We start from the raw sequence: 20,617 nt of genomic DNA, 5'->3' as shown, positions 1-20,617 counted from the left end.
TGGTTATGTGTTTGAAATTCTGTGACATTAGAAGTCAGCAAGGAGTTCCATGTAGATATAAGAGCATGAGGACGCAGACTGGGTGTTATGATCCCACTGAATAAGATAAGCCTTCAGTGCTTTTCTTCAGCTGTCAGTATTTTGAAGTCCAATCGTTTCCAGCTGCCTCTGATTATTCCTTTGCTCAAACTGGACTTACTGCTCTCCAGATGCTTCATTCCTGATTATTCCACTTTTTTATCTTGTATAAGAGTTGGCAAAGTTATTGTTTGTTCTGAGAACTGCTATCTCTGAGACTGCAAGAGAATCTTCTGTCTGTCTGATAATTAAGGGGGGTACACACGGAGAGATCTGTGTTTAAAATCTAAGCAATCTGACTAGATTGCTTAGATTTTAAGCAGGGATCTGTCGTGTGTATGCCCCCCAGCGATAGCGATGGGCGGCCCCGCGCATCGCTATCGCCGGTGCTAGATTGAGCTGCATGCAGCCTCAATCTAGCGGGTCGCTCACATCACCGCTGTGTGAAGTGAGCGTCCCTCAGTCCGTCTGTCCCCCTTCCCCCCTCGCTCAGCACTTCACGCTGTGCTGAGCGGGGGGAGAGATGTGTGCTGAGCGGACTGTGTTAAGATCACTCAGCACACATCTCCCCCCGTCAGTACCCCCCTTAACTGTCTTTGTGGACTTCTGTAACTGCTAAAGGTGTGTACACACGGTGAGATAAATCTGTAAGATTTTGACTATATAGTCAAAATCTTAAGGAAAGTTAGTGCACATCTCAAGATGTTAGGCAACTTGCCATACCGACTCAATACCGATGCGCACTCCTGTGGGGTCGGTATCGCAAGGCTAGATAGACTGTGCAGGCAAGTGACTATCTAGTGTACAATCCAGTACAAAGTATAGTCAAAATTGGCACTATGTCAAAATCATACATAGATAAAATCGAATGTACAGATAGTCCAAATCTGTGCTAACTGGGCTCTGGGGGAGTTCACGGGAAATCGCATAGTAAAAATCTGGCATAGCAAGGATCTCACCGTGTATATGCACCTTGACTTTGCAAACACTGCCAAAACACCCAGCTACTTCAATCTTGGTACCAACACCACAATATATTAACAAGAACTGGCATTAGACTCAGTTAATTCAGCCTGGTTATTGCACAACTCATTTACGAGTATTGCTAGAGCACTCAGCTACTTCAACTTTGTTCCACCAAAACAGGCATTGAAAGAATATGCCCTGCTACTTCAGCCATGTTACCTACACAATTTATTTACAAGAATTGCCAGAACATCCAGCTACTTAAACCTTGTTAGCTCCACAACATACTGACAAGCATTGCCTCAATACCCAGCAACTATCTTTGTTACCTGCACAGTATATTTACATGCTTTGCTATCAGCATGTTACCTTCAACCACCAGTGTGCAATCCTCGTTTCCTGTAACATTTTGCTTTCAGTGTGCAAGCCTCTGCATCTGTGATTCTTACTACCAGTGTGCAACCCTCAGTTCCTTTGAATCAAGTCCTGCACAAGCTGGTAACCTGTATTGCTTGGACAGCTTTTCATTCTCTCTCGCTTACTGTCCAATCTGGCTTCCAGTCATTTATGTCCATACTTTAAACATGATATCCAATACTTCTGTAGGTGTTCCAGTTGCAGTTCTGTACCTGTTTATCCTGCAAATAAAGTCTCCCAATTTAATCCAAGCTGCTGTCTTTGCTTTTTTGTGACACAGAGCCTACCGTGGGTAGTATAATGCCGGGTACACACTAGAGCGACGGGGATTTGTTCCGACGTCAGAACGAATCCTTGTCAGCCCCAGATCGTATGTATACACTGGGGCGTTGCTAATGAAGGCTGGAACAAACATGTTCCGACATTCATTAGCATTTTACAGGATGCTAGCGACAACGCTTCATTGGACGTGCAGCACATCCAACCAACTGTCTGTTACTAGCGTCCGCAGGAGCGTGAAATTCCCCCGTACACACTGAGCTATATAGGAAATATGTTGTTTTGAAATGGCATATTGTGCCGACATCACTCTAGTGCAGCCGTGGCCAACCTGTGGCTCGAGCCACATGCGGCTCTTTCTTTATTCAAATGTGGCTCCCGACACTCAGTCACCTGACCACAACAGATCCTGGAAACTGGTGCACTCAAACCAGACACACAGCAGCACTACGGCGACTGAAAACTGAGGGAGCCAGATACTGGGCTGTAGTGACATATGAGGGTGGGCTGGAGTGACACAAGGGGGAGCTGGCTGGAGTGACACAGAAGGACTCTGGAGACATAATGGGGGAGCTGACTGGAGTGAAACAGGAGAGTGCTGGTTGAAGTGACACATTGACACTTGGGGGAGCTGGCTGGAGTGACACATGGGGGAGCTGGCTGGAGTGACACATGGGGGAGCTGGCTGGAGTGACACATGGGGGAGCTGAAGTGTACTATGTGAATATTGCTTTTTCAATATATTTTATGTGGATCTGGATTTTTAAATTATTTTATGTGGAAGTGTCTTTTTCAATATATTTTATGTGGATCTGGATTTTTAAATTATTTTATGTGGAAGTTTCTTTTTCAATGTATTTTATGTGGATCTGGCATATTCATTGTCTTTTATACCAGGGGTGTGGCCTAGCAGGCACAAGGTCACACCCCATTTTTGCATACGCGCCTTCGGCTTGATGTCGGTTCTTTGAAGTACCTAACAAGATATTTTGGCTCTTTGTCTCTGACTGATTGGCCACCCCTGCTCTAGTGTTTATCCCGCTTAACTCTAATTTGAGATAAATTGATTGTGTAAAGGAGAAAAAGCATGAAAAAATTAGGTATTAGTTAAAGTATGAAGCACTGTGAAGAATATAATTCTTGCTGTTCTTTGGCCTGGATGAAGCAGGTTTTAAAAAGGACACAATACACTAGGATTCTTGAGGACTGCTGAGGTCAGAGGTTGACAAAGTTATGTTCTACTCCTCTATTAGATAATCTTACAATAAACGGAAAGAATCCAGAGAAAGCACTTATTAGTCAACATTACTTTTACAATAAATGTGGTGACTAGCAGAACAAGAATACACAATCAGCACTCCCAGTTCCTGCTGTGTATAATTCCCCACTCAATCTAAACTTATCACACCATAAACAGAAGAATTAACAATGATTAACATTTAATTAGTTTCTCTTTGTATTTGCATGCTACTCCTTCGTTGTAGCCATAACTTATTCATTTTTTTTTCATTATGTACCTTATTTATTGTTAGCATGCTTGTACTGATGTCAGGGCCGAGTGTTTTTGTGAATCCGTTAACCCTGGACCAGCCGAAGGTGTAGGTGCTGGGGTATGATGAAAGCAGGGAGGATGTAGAAAGTTCTGTTTCATATATTTATTAAATGCAACAATTCCAGTAAGGAGTTAAATGACAAATTACTAATCACTATAGAGATGAGATATATATATATATATATATATAGACGTATTGCAAAGACTGGTATAATGATAAGCAGGAACAGTCTTAAAGGTGCATTGAAGAAATGTTCATATAACTGAGTTTTTAAATAGTCTTGTGAATGAATGACGAATTGTCCAAATGAAGCAATGATTGGAGCCAAACTGTAAGGAGTGTTAACTGGATATTGCAGACATAAATGAATAACTGTGGAGACCTGTACTGAAGCTTAAAGATTAAACTGAAAGGCTGTGAAGAATTGTCCTTGATTGCAGCAACAATGAAAATACCATACTGAATGGGTTACTTGCGAGAAGATAACACAGCACTGTGAAACTGCAGCAGACGACAATGGTGATGAATGGGTTAAGTTTAGAGCTGAACAAACGAGCACCTGAATTTAGTGGAGTCCTCCAAAGGCTGTGTGATTGAAGCAGGCTGACAGGGTAACCTCTTACAAGACTCTGGAAATCCACTTGTTTGCCACTGGGAGAGCGATTAACTGACAGCACAGTAGGGAGTTTGGTGGATCTTTTGCAGTGAAGGCTGCAGGCAGACCTCTGGGAGCGGAGGCGATATCTGGACCACGGGAATCACACGGGAATGCATAGAGAGAGCACAGAGCTAGGGCATAGAGTAGATACAACAAAGCACTGGCTCAGAGTAACATAATCCCAGCCTACTTAAAGGCAGCACAAGCACGGGATTGGCTAACACTTACCCACAGGTGTTTCACAAGTATACTGCAGACACACAGCAGTGCCTTTGGCCATTTGGTCCCCGCACTCCCAGCTCCCAGAACCTGCATCACCTGTGCCACTGACCACGCCGCGTCCCCACACGGCCACATAGCACCACGAGCAACTGCACCGGCAACGGATGGACCCCAGAACCCACAGAGGTGAGAGATCGGTTCGTGACAACTGATTTTAACTATATTATGGGAAATTTGTTTTTAGTTTGCTCTGTTTTGACTTACTCCTACAGTGCGATGAGCACAGGCTTATCGGGGCCAGAGATGATGTCACATACCCTCCCTGAAAATGCTTGGGCATGCCTGCGTTTTTCCTGACACTCCCAGAAAACAGTCATTTGCCACCCACAGACTGCCTCCTCCTTTCAACCAGCATGCGACTGGCTGTGCGATTAGAATTTTCGCACTAGCCTGTCGCTGACCAGCGATGCCTGTTGTTGTTTGCCGACGCATGCGCGCATTGCGGTGCATGAGTAGTTAATGGCTGATCGCTCGCTGTGCCATAACGCACAGCAGCGATCAGGTCTGAATCGAGCCCTTAGAACTTATCTCCCTTACCTCACATTCTTTTCACATCCAGTACAGAGGGTTACAAAACATCATGATAATGTCTAAACATCTGCATTAGTCTTATTACATATGGCTCTGACTTGTTTCTCTCATTTTAATTTTATTCAAGTCTAAAAGACAATGCTAATCGCCCAGGTTTGGGCTTCTTTCAGAATACTAGTGGCAATATAAACTCCGGTGCAGAATCACATCTGACTGCTAGGCAGATTTGTTATATGCAGATAAAGCACTACACATTGCAGAATCATGTCATGTGATTATTACCAGACTCTATAACAATACAACACATCAGCAGTAACCTTCCAATTGTATAGCTCCACATAAATTGTGTTAGTATACAGTAGGCAGGCTACTAAAAAACTTATCATTAACCGCAATATACATTCCACACAATGGGGGTCATTCCAATCCGATCGCTCACTGCAGTTTTTTCGCAGCACAGCGATCGCCTCTGAGACAGTAGTAGTAGGCGCAGTCCGGCCAATGCAGGCGTGGCCGGACCGTTGGGGGGGCGTGGCGTGGCGGCTGCGTGATGTCTCACTCAGCCACTGCGGCCAGCGGCAGCGGCACACAACTCCCGATCAGCTGCAGGAGCTGCGCTGGCCGGGAGTTACTCCACAGATACAAAGGCGCTTTTGTATTTGGGCGTGGGGGGAGGTATGGGGGGGATGGCCAGCACTGACATGCGGGGCGGACTAGCCCTGGGCTGGGCGTCCCCCCGCATGTCTGAGTTTATGATCGTAGCTGTGCTAAATTTAGCTCGGAATGATCCCCAATGGGCCTAATTCAGACATGATTGTAGATGTGCTAAATTTAGCACATCTACGATCAGTCTTCAGACATGCGGGGGGGATGCCCAGCACAGGGCTAGTCGCCCCGCATGTCAAGCCCGACCCTCTCCCGCACAAGTACAAAAGCATCGCACAGCGGCAATGCTTTTGTACTGGAAGAGTAGCTCCCAGTCAGTGCAGCTCCTGTACGCTGGCAGAGATCCACTTGCCGCGGCCCGCCCCCCCAATGGTCCGGGCACGCCTGCCTTGCCCGGATTGCGCCCCCCTAAACGGCGGCTAAACAGCGGGCAAATGCCACCGGCCCGCCCCCTCCTGTCCAGCGACCACCTCTGCCTGTCAATCAGGCAGAGGCGATCGCAGGGCTAAGACAGCCGTCGGCTGTCTGGCATGCGCAGTTCAAACCTGATCGCTGCTGTGCGAAAACGCACAGCAGCGATCAGGTCTGAATTATCCCCAATATTCGTTACGAAAGCAGACAGGTTGCTAATGTGGACGTCTTTATACTAGTTATAGCTCTGAGTTTTCAGGTTAATGAACCTGCTTACTGTTTTACTTAGATTTTATATAACATTTTACTTGCCTATGAAAACTGAAATTTCTAGCCTGCAATTTTAATTGCAATTAAATATTAGTTGCTATGGTTACCTTTGATTGCCCTGCCATGGGAATATTTCTCTCTTTCCTTCCTTTTGGGTGCATAATTTATATTATTCTACAGAGCACTGTCATATAGAAAAATTCTCTAAAATAACATCAATTTCTTTACAATAGATCATCGGGTATGGGTCGTTGGGTCGACACAACTTAGGTCGACAGTCAGTAAGTCGACATGGGCATTAGGTCGACATGTACTAGGTCGACAGGTGAAAAGGTCGACATGAGTTTTTGGACTTTTTGGTGTCGTTTTCTTCGTAAAGTGACGGGGAACCCCAATTAGCACACCGTGTGCCCCTCGCATGTCTCGCAAGCTTCAGGTTACAGTTCCCAATTGTAGTCCACGTGGATCGTAAAGTATGAAAAAGTAAAAAAAAAAAAAAGAAGTGAAAAACTCATGTCAACCTTTTGACCTGTCGCCCTAGTACATGTCGACCTAATGCCCATGTCGACCTACAGTGGTCGACCTAATGACTGTCGACCTAAGTTGTGTCGACTTAACAACCATATGTATCCCAGATCATCTATAGCAGGGTTAGACAATATTTGTGTCTTTGTTAAATAGTACAAGTAATTTCTGGATTGCTACCATCAGTAAAATATATACTGTACAAGAATTTACTAAAGTAACCTGGGTACTAAAAATATTAGTGCCTTCCCTTTCCTTCCTAGAGGAAACTATATTACTCAGGTTAATACCCCTTTCAGGGCTCCGAGACGGGTTTCTCAGTCTAGGGACCCCCTTTGCACACTACACCTAAGACCCAGGAAATTCCTGGGTCGAACCAATTCACACAGAACCTGTGTCTGCCCTGGTATTCAGTGTCATTGCTCTTTGTGTTCTGGCACCTGCAGTGCCCTAAACAACCTATCAAGTAATTTTAGTGCAACCTGGGTCACACCGTTCACACACAGACGGGTAGGGTCTGTTCACATACAGCCGAGGCCAGTTTCAAGCTGTAACACGTCACAGGGGGCGCGCCGCATGACGTATGGGGGCGTGCCGCAAGCCATGGGGGCGTGGACTCATGGCACGCCCCCATTACCATGGCGACAGTTGCTGGGGGGCGGGGACTTGTGGCACTCCGCCATTTCCATAGAGACTATGGAACCAGAGAGCCGGAGGCTGCACTGCGTGCGGCCTTCCCGGCTCTGAGTGACCGGTTTGGCCCACCTGCCCATCGGCCCTTCTGGCATGTGCCAGAAGTGCCAGATGGCCAGTCCGGCCATGCGTGTAACTACCCACTGCCTGCAGCTACTAGCACAGTGCCTGTAATCATCAACTGTCCAGAGCCAGCACTTTGCCTGTAAATAGCTTTCTGGAGCCATAAACTACAGCTGTACTTACCAACTGCCTGTAACAAGAAAGCAGCATTGTACGTACCTGTGATCATCAGCTGCCTGAAGATTGTTGCCAGCTGCCTAGAGCCACTAACTGTTGCTGACTGGAAAGAGGAAGCACTGTAGCACTATACCTGTAATTACAAACTTTCAGTGGGGGCTGGTGCTCTGTGGTTATTGACAGGACCTAGCACAGCGCCAGTATCCACAGACTGCATAAGCACAATGGGGTAGATTTATCAAATCTTGGAGAGCAATAACGTTTCAAACAATCACATACCTCCCAACATTATAAAGAGCAGACTGAGGACTCCCCCTGAAAAGGGGGCGTGGACTCGGCAAAAGGGGGAATGCCACAATCGCAAGCCACGCCTCCCATTTTCATCATTGTAGGGGCATGCCCAGCGTGGGAGCTACTGGCAATGCCCCCAGCCTTTTTGTCTCCTGTGTACAGATGCTGTGCGCAGGCGCACAGCATTTATTCACCGCTGCTCTGTTAAGCAGCAGCGAGTGACAGGGGGCCTCCCAAGTTCCCACCGCTGCGGGACACTGTGGCCAGCAGGGGGGACAGTGCAAGGGACTGTCCAGCAAAAATCAGGACAGTTTGAAGGTACAGTATGCAATCAGTTTCTGTCATTCTTAAACACAGCCTCTAAAGTGACAGAAGCTGATTGGCTGGTACTTTATCTTTCTCCAAGAATTGAAACATCTTCCTTAGTGGCTATATCCATGGACATGTACAGCCAACAACACCTACAGTTGTTATCCTTGTCATTTACAGATCTAGTGTTTCCCCTACTGTTTAAATTGTAGGCCTAGAGTAGACTCATTGGACATCTACAGTATACCTAATAATAAAAGGTAATAATAGTAGTAAAATACACATATGTTGCATACTGTACTGTAAATATGGACAGGATGGATGCCAGATCAAGAACTGTATAGAATAAGGAATAGAACTCAAGGCAGGAATGTAAAAAAATTGAAAACAGGCAAAAAACAATGTTGGACAAGAACAAGTGCCACTACAAGGAATGGAAAGCAGAAGGACAATTACATAAGCAACAAGATGCTATTCAAAGTATATCGAGGCAAACATAAATTGACAATGTGACATCTTTAGTGCCTACTGGACTGTATGTGATTGGAATTTGTTTTGTGTTGCTTTAATACAATAAGATGTGTTTGAAACCAAAAAAGTGAGATAATTTGGAACAATCTATGGAGCAGAAGCAGGGCCCAGTGTAAAATACAATAGTACAGGTTATAAGTAAATAAATATGCATGTTGTGTAAACTTTTGTAATTTGATCAGATATATATTCTCAGACTTTTTGATCTGATTTGGTTGTATAGCACAGTACGGTAACCTACATAAGTTCTTATTTTCATTTTAGTTTATCATTATTTTCAGAAATTACCTAATGAGGAGAGACAGCGAATCAGAATCAGAAGTAGAGCAGCTGTCGTCTTAATAGGGAACAGGTGTCTGTGGAACTATTTGCAAGCCGGGAAGCCTCAGGTCTATACAACACTACATTCTCAGCATACTTGCTACTTTAAAAAATCACTTGTATTCACAGACTACCCCATCTTCCATTTCTTTATATCCACAGTCAACCATCTTCCAGCAGAATAAAATACAACGTCACAAAGCACATGTCGAAGGCTATTTCAAAGTCAATTCAGTGGCTTCCACAGTCAACAGACCTCAATCCAATAGCATACCTCCCAACTGCCCCGCATTCAGCGCGACAGTCCCGCTTTCCTAGGATTGACCCTACTGTTTCACCTGCAGGCCGCAGTGTCTGTGGTGGGGGTGGGGGGGACACACACTGCATAGCAGAGCAGCGGGTAAATAAGACGATGTGCGCATGCCCACAGCGTGTATTCCAGTGATGGCTAACCTCGACACTCCAGCTGTTGTTGAACTACACATACCAGCATGCCCAGCTACAGTTTTGCTATTTGGCCTTGCTAAAACTGATGCAAGGCATGCTGGGATGTGTAGTTCAACAACAGCTGGAGTGTCAAGGTTAGCCATCACTGGTCTATTCCCAGTGCAGGGAGAGCCTGGGGGTGTGCAGCTTGGAGAGTGCTGGACATGCCACCAAAGTGAAGGAAAGGAGGGTGCTTTGAAGCTCTGCCCCCATTCCCTGAGGCCCCACCCCCTTTATGGACACAGGAGCACCAAGGGTCCGGATCCACTGGCCACCAATGTTGGAAGGTACTGTATGCTATAGAGCTCTTTTGGAATGTGGAAGAACAGGAGATTCACTGTATGAATGTGCTACTGACAAATCTGTACCACCAGAATCTAAGGTATCCAACACATTGTTGGATCCACATCACAAAAATAAAAACAAAAAAATATCAGTCTTTTCTAAGGGCAATGGAGAAGTCCTAACCAGTAATACGTACCTGATAGAATGGCCCTAGATTCCTCCCTGCAATACTCCATGCAATTCTCAAGCTATGGCAAACTGGAAATGAAAGTGTGGTGTGAAAAAGATTTGTGTGGAAGAGCAGGAAAACGTGTGTGTGTGTGTGTGTGTGTGTGTGTGTGTGTGTGTGTGTGTGTGTGTGTGTATATATATATATATATATATATATATATATATATTACATTTTGTAATATCCGTTTTTTTATATTGAAATTATAATTTGATATTAAGGGAAATATTTATCACAATCCGTATTTTTAATGTGTATGTGATAAAGATTTTTCAAGTAAATTTGCTATGTTAAGATGAATATTTTCACAAAAATTTACTAGGTTTCTCTTGCCAGGAGACAGGTTCCTAACAGGCCATCCTGGAAAAGGGGTGGGAGCAGTCTGATAACGCAACACTTTTAAAGCACTTCCTGGTTTGGGTCCTCAGCACATGCGTCACAAGGGGCCAATAGAGGGCCTGATTCAGATTTGTACGCAACTGGATGGTTTACATACAAATCTGCTGGTTGTGGGTCTGCCTTTGTGGACTACTGTAAATTGGAGAAACCACAACAAATACCTTGAATATCTGCTGCAATTCCTTGGGGGTGGGGGGTACTTATTGTTTGCAGATACCCTCTGAAAACTGCTGTTTTCAGGTAATATCTTGCAAATGATTAATGCTAAATAATTCCCTTAGTGAATTTGACAACCTCACTTTTGATTTATTAGTATATTCTAATATACAAAAACAGCTTAAAAGCAGTTAAATACACAGTGCAATCAGTGTATTCCCATGTGTGTACCTAAATACTGACTGCAATGCAAAAGTGTAATTGCCACTAGGAATGGATAATGAAGGAGGAAACACTAAGGAGATTTACAGTAAACGTGAATTTGAAATAGTTTACGGTTCTTCTAGCCACAGTAGGAACCTTACACAAAGGTAAAGAAATAAAAAAAAAATTTATAGGCATGTACCGTCTTACCAAAGCAGCTTCTAATAATGCATTTATATTTAACATTAAAAATCAAGACAGACATATGACTAAAGTCTGCCCAGACCTCAAAAATACACAAGACTTCCTCCCGGGATCCAAATGATGTAAAACAGATATAGAAACCTATAACCTATAATCTGTGCACATCAGTAGAATTGTGGTAGGAAAATTAGATCAATCACAGATTTCTACTGTCCGGGGAAAACCAGGATTACAGGAGATATTATCCTACCTTCAACCTGCGGTATAAAGTGGACACAGTGTTTCATTATTGATAAGGGTGGATATAAACACTACTTGTTATCCCATTCGCTTCTGAGGGTTTTTCCCACTTGTGCTGGAGCCATTTTTTCAAAGTTTGCGCTGGTTAAATCTCAGCATGAATATTCTTAATGTTTTTATGCAGTATCCATACAAATTGTTTCTTGTGTTTTTTCAGAAGGCTGAGAAGCTGATTCTGAGGTGGCAGCAATGCAAAACCCAGCAAGTAATAACCCTTTCACATTGCCTTGCCGGGTCGCACCCGGGAATTGGAAACGGGTCCTTCCCAGGTGCGACCTGGAATTGGACCCTTACAATATGCCGGGTTGGGTTGCCATACACGGCAGGTGCGGAGGCGGCGCTGGCAGATGAGATCGTCTCCACGCCACCTCTGCCTATAATGTGAATGGGTCCCATCGACCGGGTAATAGCTCAGGGATAACCCTTCTTTATTCCCGGGATGAATTACCGGCTCAAGTGACCCGGGAATTCGGCAGTGACCCCTTTCACACCACACAGCGACCCGCGACGACCCTGCAATTCGGTTCGATACTGGGTTATTTGTGAAAGGGGTATAACTGTGCACCTTAGCAACCCATGTTGCACTGCAGGTGGATCTACAGTAAAATGTGTGGCGAGCTCCCAGCTCAAAATCAATTCCTGAATCTTCACAATATGCCATTCCTTTTTTTTTTGCTCCCTGTAACACATTACATAAAATGTAAGCAAATGCATTATATTTATCAAACATTGAACCAAAAGCCAGTGTAATGATTTTTAATAAACACTGACATTTATCCATCTTTGAAAATGTAAAAAAAAAGCAGGATAGTAATGATTAAATACTGTACAGCACTGACAAGGGAACAGGTTTAATGCTTTACGAGTAGGGTGTGGTATCAAATGTCAACATTCAGAATGTTGACATGTTCTAGATGTGAAAATGGATGAGAGGTCGACATGTGAAATTACGACATTTCGCATGTCAACCAGTGTTAATTAACCCTAACTGCAGCCTAACCCTTATTTTTATTTTATGTTTAATGCAAGCTTGCATTACTGATGTTTAAAAATGAGAAAGTGTACAATTTTCAAATGAACAGTTACACAATATAATCCCTACTGACTATACGAGGGACAGCAAACTTGCTGCAGCATCAACTACACAGAACGTGGATGTCCACTGAAAGACAACATGGAAGGACTACTGTACTTCACAGGAGGAATATTACTGGTCAGACATAAGGACGAGTGCACATGAACACAGGAGCTATCTCTACCACACGCCCCCCTAGAGGAAACAGGAGGAACAGAGATTTCAGTACAGTAAGTCATACCATCGCTGGAAAGTCATGTAGAATAGGGCAGGTATTGTATTATTCCAAATGAAAGTCTACCCGTTTCAGTCAAAGCAGTTTTCCTTATTTGAAGCGAAGCAGCACCAGAGCACTACAAGAGCAGAAAACAACGTTTAACGATGCCTACGGTATAATTCACACATTCATAGCAAATGTCACATAAAACATGAAAAGGACAATGGTGCAAATCATAAATAAAAGAAATCAAGTTAATGGGATGAATGAAGATAGTGACGGAGGCTACAGATTTCACTGCTATGGTTTACAGATATATTAGATTCAATTTTAATTTTAATTTATCTTCCATGAGGAACATAATCCATGTCCATACGTGTAGCAATCATACACTTAAAAATAAATATAAAAAGAAATGTTTGTTCATCTGTATTAATAAAGAGTAAAAGTGTCTATCTGAAACTACAGTATTATACTATACTAATACGCTTCTCAATACAAACTATACCATTTAGAACTCAACAGCATCAATGCCTAACTTAAGCCCCCCCCCCACCCCCCCCCCCCACATACATCAGGAAGCTGTTTCCCCAATCAGGACATTGCCGCAATCCATCGGTAATATATGGGGCTTTAGAAAGTGAGACATTGAACAGAGAATTGTGTTTTAGAAACCTGTTACAAATGAATTTAGACGTGTGTACTATCCCTCTCACCTTTCACACAGTGGCGTAAGTTCACCCCAGTCGCCCGGAGGCATGATAAATGTTGGTGCCCCCCCTACATACTGTATACACACACACCCTTCATATGTAGCTATCCGGCACTCATGTTGAACAGTAGTAGCGTGCTCAGGTGGCTTTCCCAATAGTAATCTAGAAACACCAGGGACGTGGAGGCAGGGGAGGCAGTGCCTCCCCTGTCATGATTAAAATAATATAAAGAAGATGCAAATATCACATTCTACTTTGTATTATTTTAATCATTTAATCATTTTTACCTGACACTGCAGCTAAATCTGTATGGGAGGCAGCGCTCTCGCTGCCTCCCAGTGACAATGATAAAGTGTCTGAAGAGGGGGGCGGGCAGGGGGCGGAGCCAAGTCACGGGCTGGAAAAGCCCATTGAAAAATGACGGGACAGCGGCACCAGCACAGTTGCTTCATTGACAGGGGCTGTGCCTTCAGGCTACATGAAGGCACACCCCTGGCAATCATTGGACAGCGGCAGGGGGTGGGCTGGGACGGACGTGCAGGGAGCCAGTTGCCTCCATTCCGTTTGGCCGCATGTCCCCGCTGCTCACAGCCGCTTCTCGCTTAGCAGGATCCGACAAGCGGGAGCTTCTGTGTGCTGCGCTCCCGCGCGCGCCCCCCCCCCCCTCCCCCCTGCCGATCCTGTTTTCTCAGCCCCGGCCCTCTGTCTTGGTCCCCCCTGTGCTGGACAGTCTGACTTCCCTCCTGGCTGGCCGCCGTGCTGACTGGTGAGCTGATCTCCAGCGACATCCATCCCCCCCCCCACTCCTCTTGGCCTGCAGTCACAGTGTACAGACATGGAGCACCGGGTCAGGAGCCTGCAGCAGCGGCGGAAGATGGAATCATGTAAGTGGCTGCACTAAATTACACTACATTACAGTACACTATACTACACTACATTACACTACATTACAGTACACTATACTACACTACATTACACTACATTACACTACATTACAGTACACTATACTACACTACATTACAGTACACTATACTACACTACATTACACTACAGTACACTATGCTACACTACATTACACTACATTACACCCTAAGGGTAGAGGGGGGATGTAAAGTGCTCTACCTGCCGTTATGTGTAAAAAAGAGACACAGGCTGCCGTAATGTGTAAAAAGGGGGAATCTGTCCGCCGTAGTGTGTAAAAAGGGGACGCTGTCCACCGTAATGTGTAAAAAGGGGATGCTGGCTGCCGTAATGTGTAAAAAGGGGAAATCTGTCCGCCGTAGTGTGTAAAAAGGGGACGCTGTCCACCGTAATGTGTAAAAAGGGGACGCTGGCTGCCGTAATGTGTAAAAAGGGGACGCCGTCTGCCGTAATGTGTAAAAAGGGGGGCGCTGTCTGTCATAATTTGTAAAAAAGGGGACACTGTGTTCCGTAATGTGCAAAATGGGACGCTGTCTGCCGTAATGTGTAAAAAGGGGACACTGTCTGCCGTGGAGTGTAAAAAGGGTATGCTGTCTGCCATTATGTTTAAAAAAGGGGTCGCTGCCTGCCGTAATGTGTAAAAAAGGGGAATCTGTCCGCCGTAATGTGTAATAAGGGGGACGCTGTCTGCCGCAATGTGTAAAAAGGGGGATGCTGTCTGCCGTAATGTTTAAAAAGGGATCTCTACCTGCCGTAATGTGTAATAGGAGGCTGTACCTGCCGTAATGTGTAAAAGGGAGCTCTGCCTGGCGTAATTTGTCTAAGTGGCGCTACTGTGCTGCGTAATTTGACTAATGGAAGCCCTGGACAACAAAATTGCATTCATGTCCTCCTCCCACTCCCAAACATTTATTATTATATTTTTTTCTATAAAAATGTACAATATATCTCAAGTATGAGGAGCAGGCAGGCAGCGGGCATTGGCGGTAGTGGCGGCATCGGACTGAGATGCAAATTAGTGGCGGAGGACTGGGTCAGTTGATGGTGGGTGAGTTTGTAAGCCATTGGCGGTGGCAGCAGGCATCGGCGCAGGGGCAGTAGCGGGCATTGGCTCAGCGGCGGTAGGGGTCATCGTCAGAATTCGGCGGACATTATTGCTGTAGTGCCTCACCAGCCACTGACCTCACCGCACGCCACTGAGATACACATACAAAGTTGATGCACTCCAAGTCAGTCATCACAATAAAATAGACACCAGCATACCTTTAAAGCACACCTACAGTACTCCCTCATCCACCGGCGTGTCACAATGTAGATGCTTTGGCGTAGTGGTGTGCCGATATACAGTATATATATATATAAAAAACACACAAATGCCTCTTTCACTTAAACACACACACAAACGCCACTTTCACTTAAACACACACACGCCTCTCACTTACACTCACGCCTTACTTACACACGCCTCCTTAGCTTAAACACACACATGCCTCCTTCGCTTAAACATACACACCTACTTCGCTTAAACACACACGCCTCTCACACACACGCCTCTCACTTACACAAACGCCTCTCACACATGCTTCCTTTACTTAAACTCACACACACGCCTCCTTCATTTAAACACACACACACGCTTCCTTCACTTAAACACACAAACATGCCTCTTTCACTTACACACACACGCCTCTTTCACTTAGACACACATATGCCTCTCTCACACGTACACACACACACACACACACACACGTCTCCCTTACACGCACACACGCCTCTTTCACTTAAGAATACACACACACAAACAAAAACAAACACATGCTTCTTTCACTTACACACACACACACACACACACACACACACACACACACCTCACTTAAACATGCACACATAAAACACAGTGCTGCCAACATTTATTAAAGACCCCCCAGCACCCCTCCCCTTTCCAACTACACACACCCCCACAGTGCAGCTTGAGGCAAGTGCTGCCAGTGCCTACCTGCTGCTATCAGCCCAACGGAAGAACAGAGAGCTTCACTCGGCCAGCTCATCTGGAAGGGCCTAGCAGGAGCTGCGTTCTGGAGCTCCCCCCTAGCTTTAGCCACAGCCAGCTCTCTGTATATACTAGGAGGCAGTTTCCATGTCACTGACACGAAAGCTCCTCGCAGCGAACAATCTTCAGGGTCAGGCAGCTGGAGACAATGGAGGAGATGTGCCCCCTTGAGGTCGGGAGCCCGGCGGCAGCCGACTCCACTGCCTCTCAGAGTTCCGCCCCTGCTTTCACATAGTCCTACTTTTCAGACAGTTGTAGCAGATGCAGGTAGCACATGTTACTTTGGGACAAACTGCCAGACTCGTCGATGCTCTAAGCATGCAGACCTGCTTAACGGTACTGTTTTATACACTGGTCACACCAGCTTCTTACTAAGCCTTGGATAAAGATAAAGTCAACGGAGATAAAGTACCAGCCAATCCGCTCCTAACTGACATTTCACAGGCTGGGTTTGAAAAATAACAAGAGCTGATTGGCTGGTACTTTATCTCCATCCAAGGCTTCGTAAATAGACCCCTCTGTCCCTAAAGTGGGGTACTCACGGAGTGATCGCTGCTTAAAATCTAAGCAATCTGACTAAATTACTTAGATTTAACCAGTGATCACTCTGTGTGTACCCCCACAGTGATAGCGATGCGCAGCCCCGTGCATCGCTATCGCTGGTGCTAGGCTCAATCTAGCGGGTCGCTCATTTCACCCGCTGGGTGAAATAAGCGTCCTCCCCCCCCCCCCCCCCCACGTTCAGCACACATCGCGTTGTGCTGAGCGGGGGGAGAGATGTATGCATCTCTCCCCAAACCGGGCCCTTAACACTTTCAGTACTGTTTGTGACTTCTAATTACTGTAGTGTTAAGACTGAAGTACAGTATGCATAATTCTCAAAATGCTAAATTGTGCAAGTGCACTTCCCTATGCAAGAGGTAGGTAGCAAGCTGCCCCATCATATGAAATCCTCATTGAACAAGCACACTAAGGGTGAGATTCAAATGATATACTGTATCACGCCCAATTTCCTTTCTAAAATGATCTCCATTATCGCGCATATTGCGCCCATAGTAATCAGGTTTAGCTGTGTAAAGGGTTGGGTGCCTCGTTACCCCGGGGGTAGTGAGCTGAAATAATGATACAACATCCCTGAGGGCAGAAACAGAACGGCTGTGGAAAGGGGTGAAAAGAACTGAATCCCACACTAAGGGTGAGATTCAAATGATATATTACGCCCAATTTCCTTTTTAAAATGATCTCCGTTATCGTGCATATTGCGCCCATAGTAATTAAGTTTAGCTGTGTAAAGGGTTCGGTGCCTCGCTACTCTGGGGGTAGCGAGCTGAAATAATGATACAACGTCCCTGAGGGCAGAAACAGAACGAGTGTGGAAAGGGGTGAAAATAATTGAATCCCGCCCTAAGAGACCACTGCAATAGAATTCACATGTACAAGTAATTTAAGGTGTGCGTGTAAAAAGGTGTTGTATTTCAATACATTATAAATATATGTGCCTAGTTATTTTAGTTTGGAAAACAACAGTGAAAGGATGAAGAGGAATTGATTGTACATTGTTGTGGACAGAATGTAGCTTACTAGTAACCCTCAGGCAAGTACAACCTGAGATCCCAATTGGTACTGCACATACTGTATGTTAGCAGCTAGGGGATTGTACTGTGCTTCCTTCATAGCTGATATCTTTTATTATATAAAATCCATGTACCTTATTTTATCTTGGATACCATTGTTCCCATAATTGTTTCATTGTATTCAAGCATTACATCATGTTGCTGAATTACTTTTACAATTATATTTTGGCCATCACAATTATTCCCCCTACCAAGTTTGGACTTCTACATAGTTGTTTTCCTTTTCTTGCTAAATACATTAGCCACTGTTAAGGGGGGTACTCACGGAGCGATATTCTAAGCAATCTGACTAGATTGCTTAGAATATCGGCAGGATCGCTCCGTGTGTAGCCCCCTCGGCGATAGCGATGCGCGGCCCCGCACATCGCTATCGCCGCTGCTAGATTGGCCTGCATGCAGGCCAATCTAGCGGGTCGCTCACTTCACCCGCTGGGTGAAGTGAGCGGCCCCCCCCGTCTCCCCCCGCACGCTCAGCACAGATCGCGCTGTGCTGAGCGGCAGGAGAGATGTGTGCTGAGCGGTTCGCTCAGCACGCATCTCTCCTTGATCGGCCCGTGAGTACTGGGCTTTATGCATTGTTGTTTTCTATGGTATCCGGTTGATAGATAGACAGTGTCTAGTTATACCCCTTTTCCATCTGTAGCACGGGTCGCAGCCGTGTCGCCTGACACGGATGTGACTCGTGCTACAGCCCCCTTTCCCACAGCTCTCACCAACCCGGCATATTGCCGGGTTGGTGACGCTGCTAGTGACGTGGCAGGGGTGGCGCTGGGAGATCACATGATCTCCCAGCGCCGCCCTCCCATACACTGTGAACGGGAGCCGTGTCGCCTCGACAAGGCTCCCGTTCACACTACACAGCTTACCGGGTTGAACACATGTTCAACCCGGCAAGCTACCCGGGTAGGATTCCCGGATCACTTGATTCGGGAATTTACAGGGGAGGCCGTTTCTTCTCTAGGGAAAAACACGGGTAAATGCGCACCCTGCGCATTTACCCGTGTTTTAAAAGCTAGTGGAAAAGGGGTATAAGACAGGCAATAGAGAGACACCATATGTTAGACAGACATTAGGTCGACATGAAAAAAGATAGACAAATGTTTTTTTTTTTTATTTGACATGTTTTTGGACTATTTCATACCTTCTCTATCCATGTCAGCATAGAGTCGGCCATAAACCTTGTGGCGAGCGCAGCGAGCCACCAAGCCCGAAGTGGGGTGAGCGAAGCGAGCCCGGCGAGGGTATGCCTTTCTACAATTGGGGGTCCCAGATGACAAAACTATCCACACAAACCTCAAAAATGCAAAAAACATGGTGTCTACCTTTTTTTATGTCGACAATTTGACCCTGTCGACTGTTGACCCTATCGACCTTTTGTACTGTCTACCTTTTCCATGTCGACCTAATGTCTGTCTAAAATATGGTGTCTATCTATTGACTGTCTAACTAAACACTGTATCTTTTATACCACACCCGTCTTCTATTTGTAGCAATGTATGATATGAGTATCATTTACAGTACTAACTACATATGGTATGCAGTCGACAGTCATTAGGTCGACCACTATTGGTCGACATGCATTTGGTCAACGTGATCACTAGGTTGACATGACAAAAAGTCGACATGAGTTTGTTTTTTGTTCAGTTTTTTAAACTTTTTCATACTTTACTATCCACGTGGACAATTGGGAACAGTAACCTGTGACGAGCGGAGCGAGGCACCTTGCCTGAAGCATTGCGAGCAAAGAGAGCCATGTGAGGGGACACGGTGCATTAAATGGGGTGCCCGGTTACTATACGAAGAAAACGACACCAAAAATAATAATGAAAAAAACTCATGTCGACCTAATGCATGTGTTGACCTATTTTAGGTGTCGACTTAGTCACTGTCGACTAATAGTGGTCGACCTAGTGACTGTCGACCCTATGAACCACACCCCTACAGACACAGTGTAAACCTTTTCTCCCCTTTCAGCAGAGGGATGTTTGAAGTCAGTGAAAGACAGCACAACTACATGTTTTTCTTATTGTTTAAGGGCCTGATTCAGATAGGATGTAGTTATGTGACCAGTGGTCAGGCATGCAGACTAGCAGGGACTATTCCTACTGTGGGTGTCCACGACACCCATAGAGTGGGACCAGAACCTGTGGCGAGCACAGCTTGCAACCAAGCCCGCAGCAGGGCAAGCGCAGTGAGGGGCTTTATGTGCTGCCCCCCGCCAGCATTCCACCGCCAGGATCCCGCGGTCAGTATGCTGACCGCCGGAATTCCCAGCGGCAGTCCTGCATGCCTAACCCATTCAGATATATATGCTAAAACATTCGCAGCTATGACACTGTGCGCAGCGCTTATGCAAAAATATACAACTGACACAGACGCCTGGATTTCTACCGAGAAGCCCACATGTGGCTTTGCAGATCCAAGCAACTATGTACATATATACAATGACAGTCACAGATCCTTAGACTCGCAGAGAATGATTGCTCAGAATGACCACAGAAATCGAGATGCTGTCGCCATGTTTGGGCGCATGAGATCGCAAATGTTGGCTGAAACATTCCCCGAAATCTGCGATTTTGACGCTTCTCTCCGTTACCTCCCCTAAATGGTCCCTGAATATCAGTCACTTTGAGAAAAAATCCTCTCTACAAGAGACATAGCTAAAGTACCTTGGTGCGTGCGCAGTGCGACAATGACACATGTGTAGTTGGCCAATGATTGCT

General features: G+C 45.4%; 1 protein-coding gene and 1 long non-coding RNA gene across 12 annotated transcripts in view; one reads left to right on the top strand and one right to left on the bottom strand.

Annotated features, from left to right (window-relative positions):
- The window catches only part of PPFIA2 (PTPRF interacting protein alpha 2), a 656,694-nt gene that overhangs the window by 334,425 nt on the left and 301,652 nt on the right, over positions 1 to 20,617 (bottom strand). For 2 of the 11 annotated variants that reach the window (XM_063927705.1, XM_063927706.1), the window contains exon 2: positions 12,601 to 12,712. The exons of the other annotated variants lie outside the window; for them this stretch is intronic. In XM_063927705.1, the coding sequence (XP_063783775.1) occupies positions 12,601 to 12,603 (3 nt within the window). In that variant the 5' untranslated portion in view covers positions 12,604 to 12,712. The remainder of the gene's footprint in view (positions 1 to 12,600; positions 12,713 to 20,617) is intronic. 11 annotated transcript variants of the gene reach the window in all.
- Positions 4,186 to 9,361, top strand: LOC134935440 (uncharacterized). Its single transcript, XR_010180141.1, has 3 exons — positions 4,186 to 4,359; positions 8,982 to 9,089; positions 9,184 to 9,361. It is a non-coding gene; the product is annotated as an uncharacterized LOC134935440 (long non-coding RNA).

This window comes from Pseudophryne corroboree, chromosome 6, assembly GCF_028390025.1.
Source record: "Pseudophryne corroboree isolate aPseCor3 chromosome 6, aPseCor3.hap2, whole genome shotgun sequence".
NCBI lineage: Eukaryota > Metazoa > Chordata > Amphibia > Anura > Myobatrachidae > Pseudophryne > Pseudophryne corroboree.
This window is presented reverse-complemented; position numbering and strand designations above follow the sequence as displayed.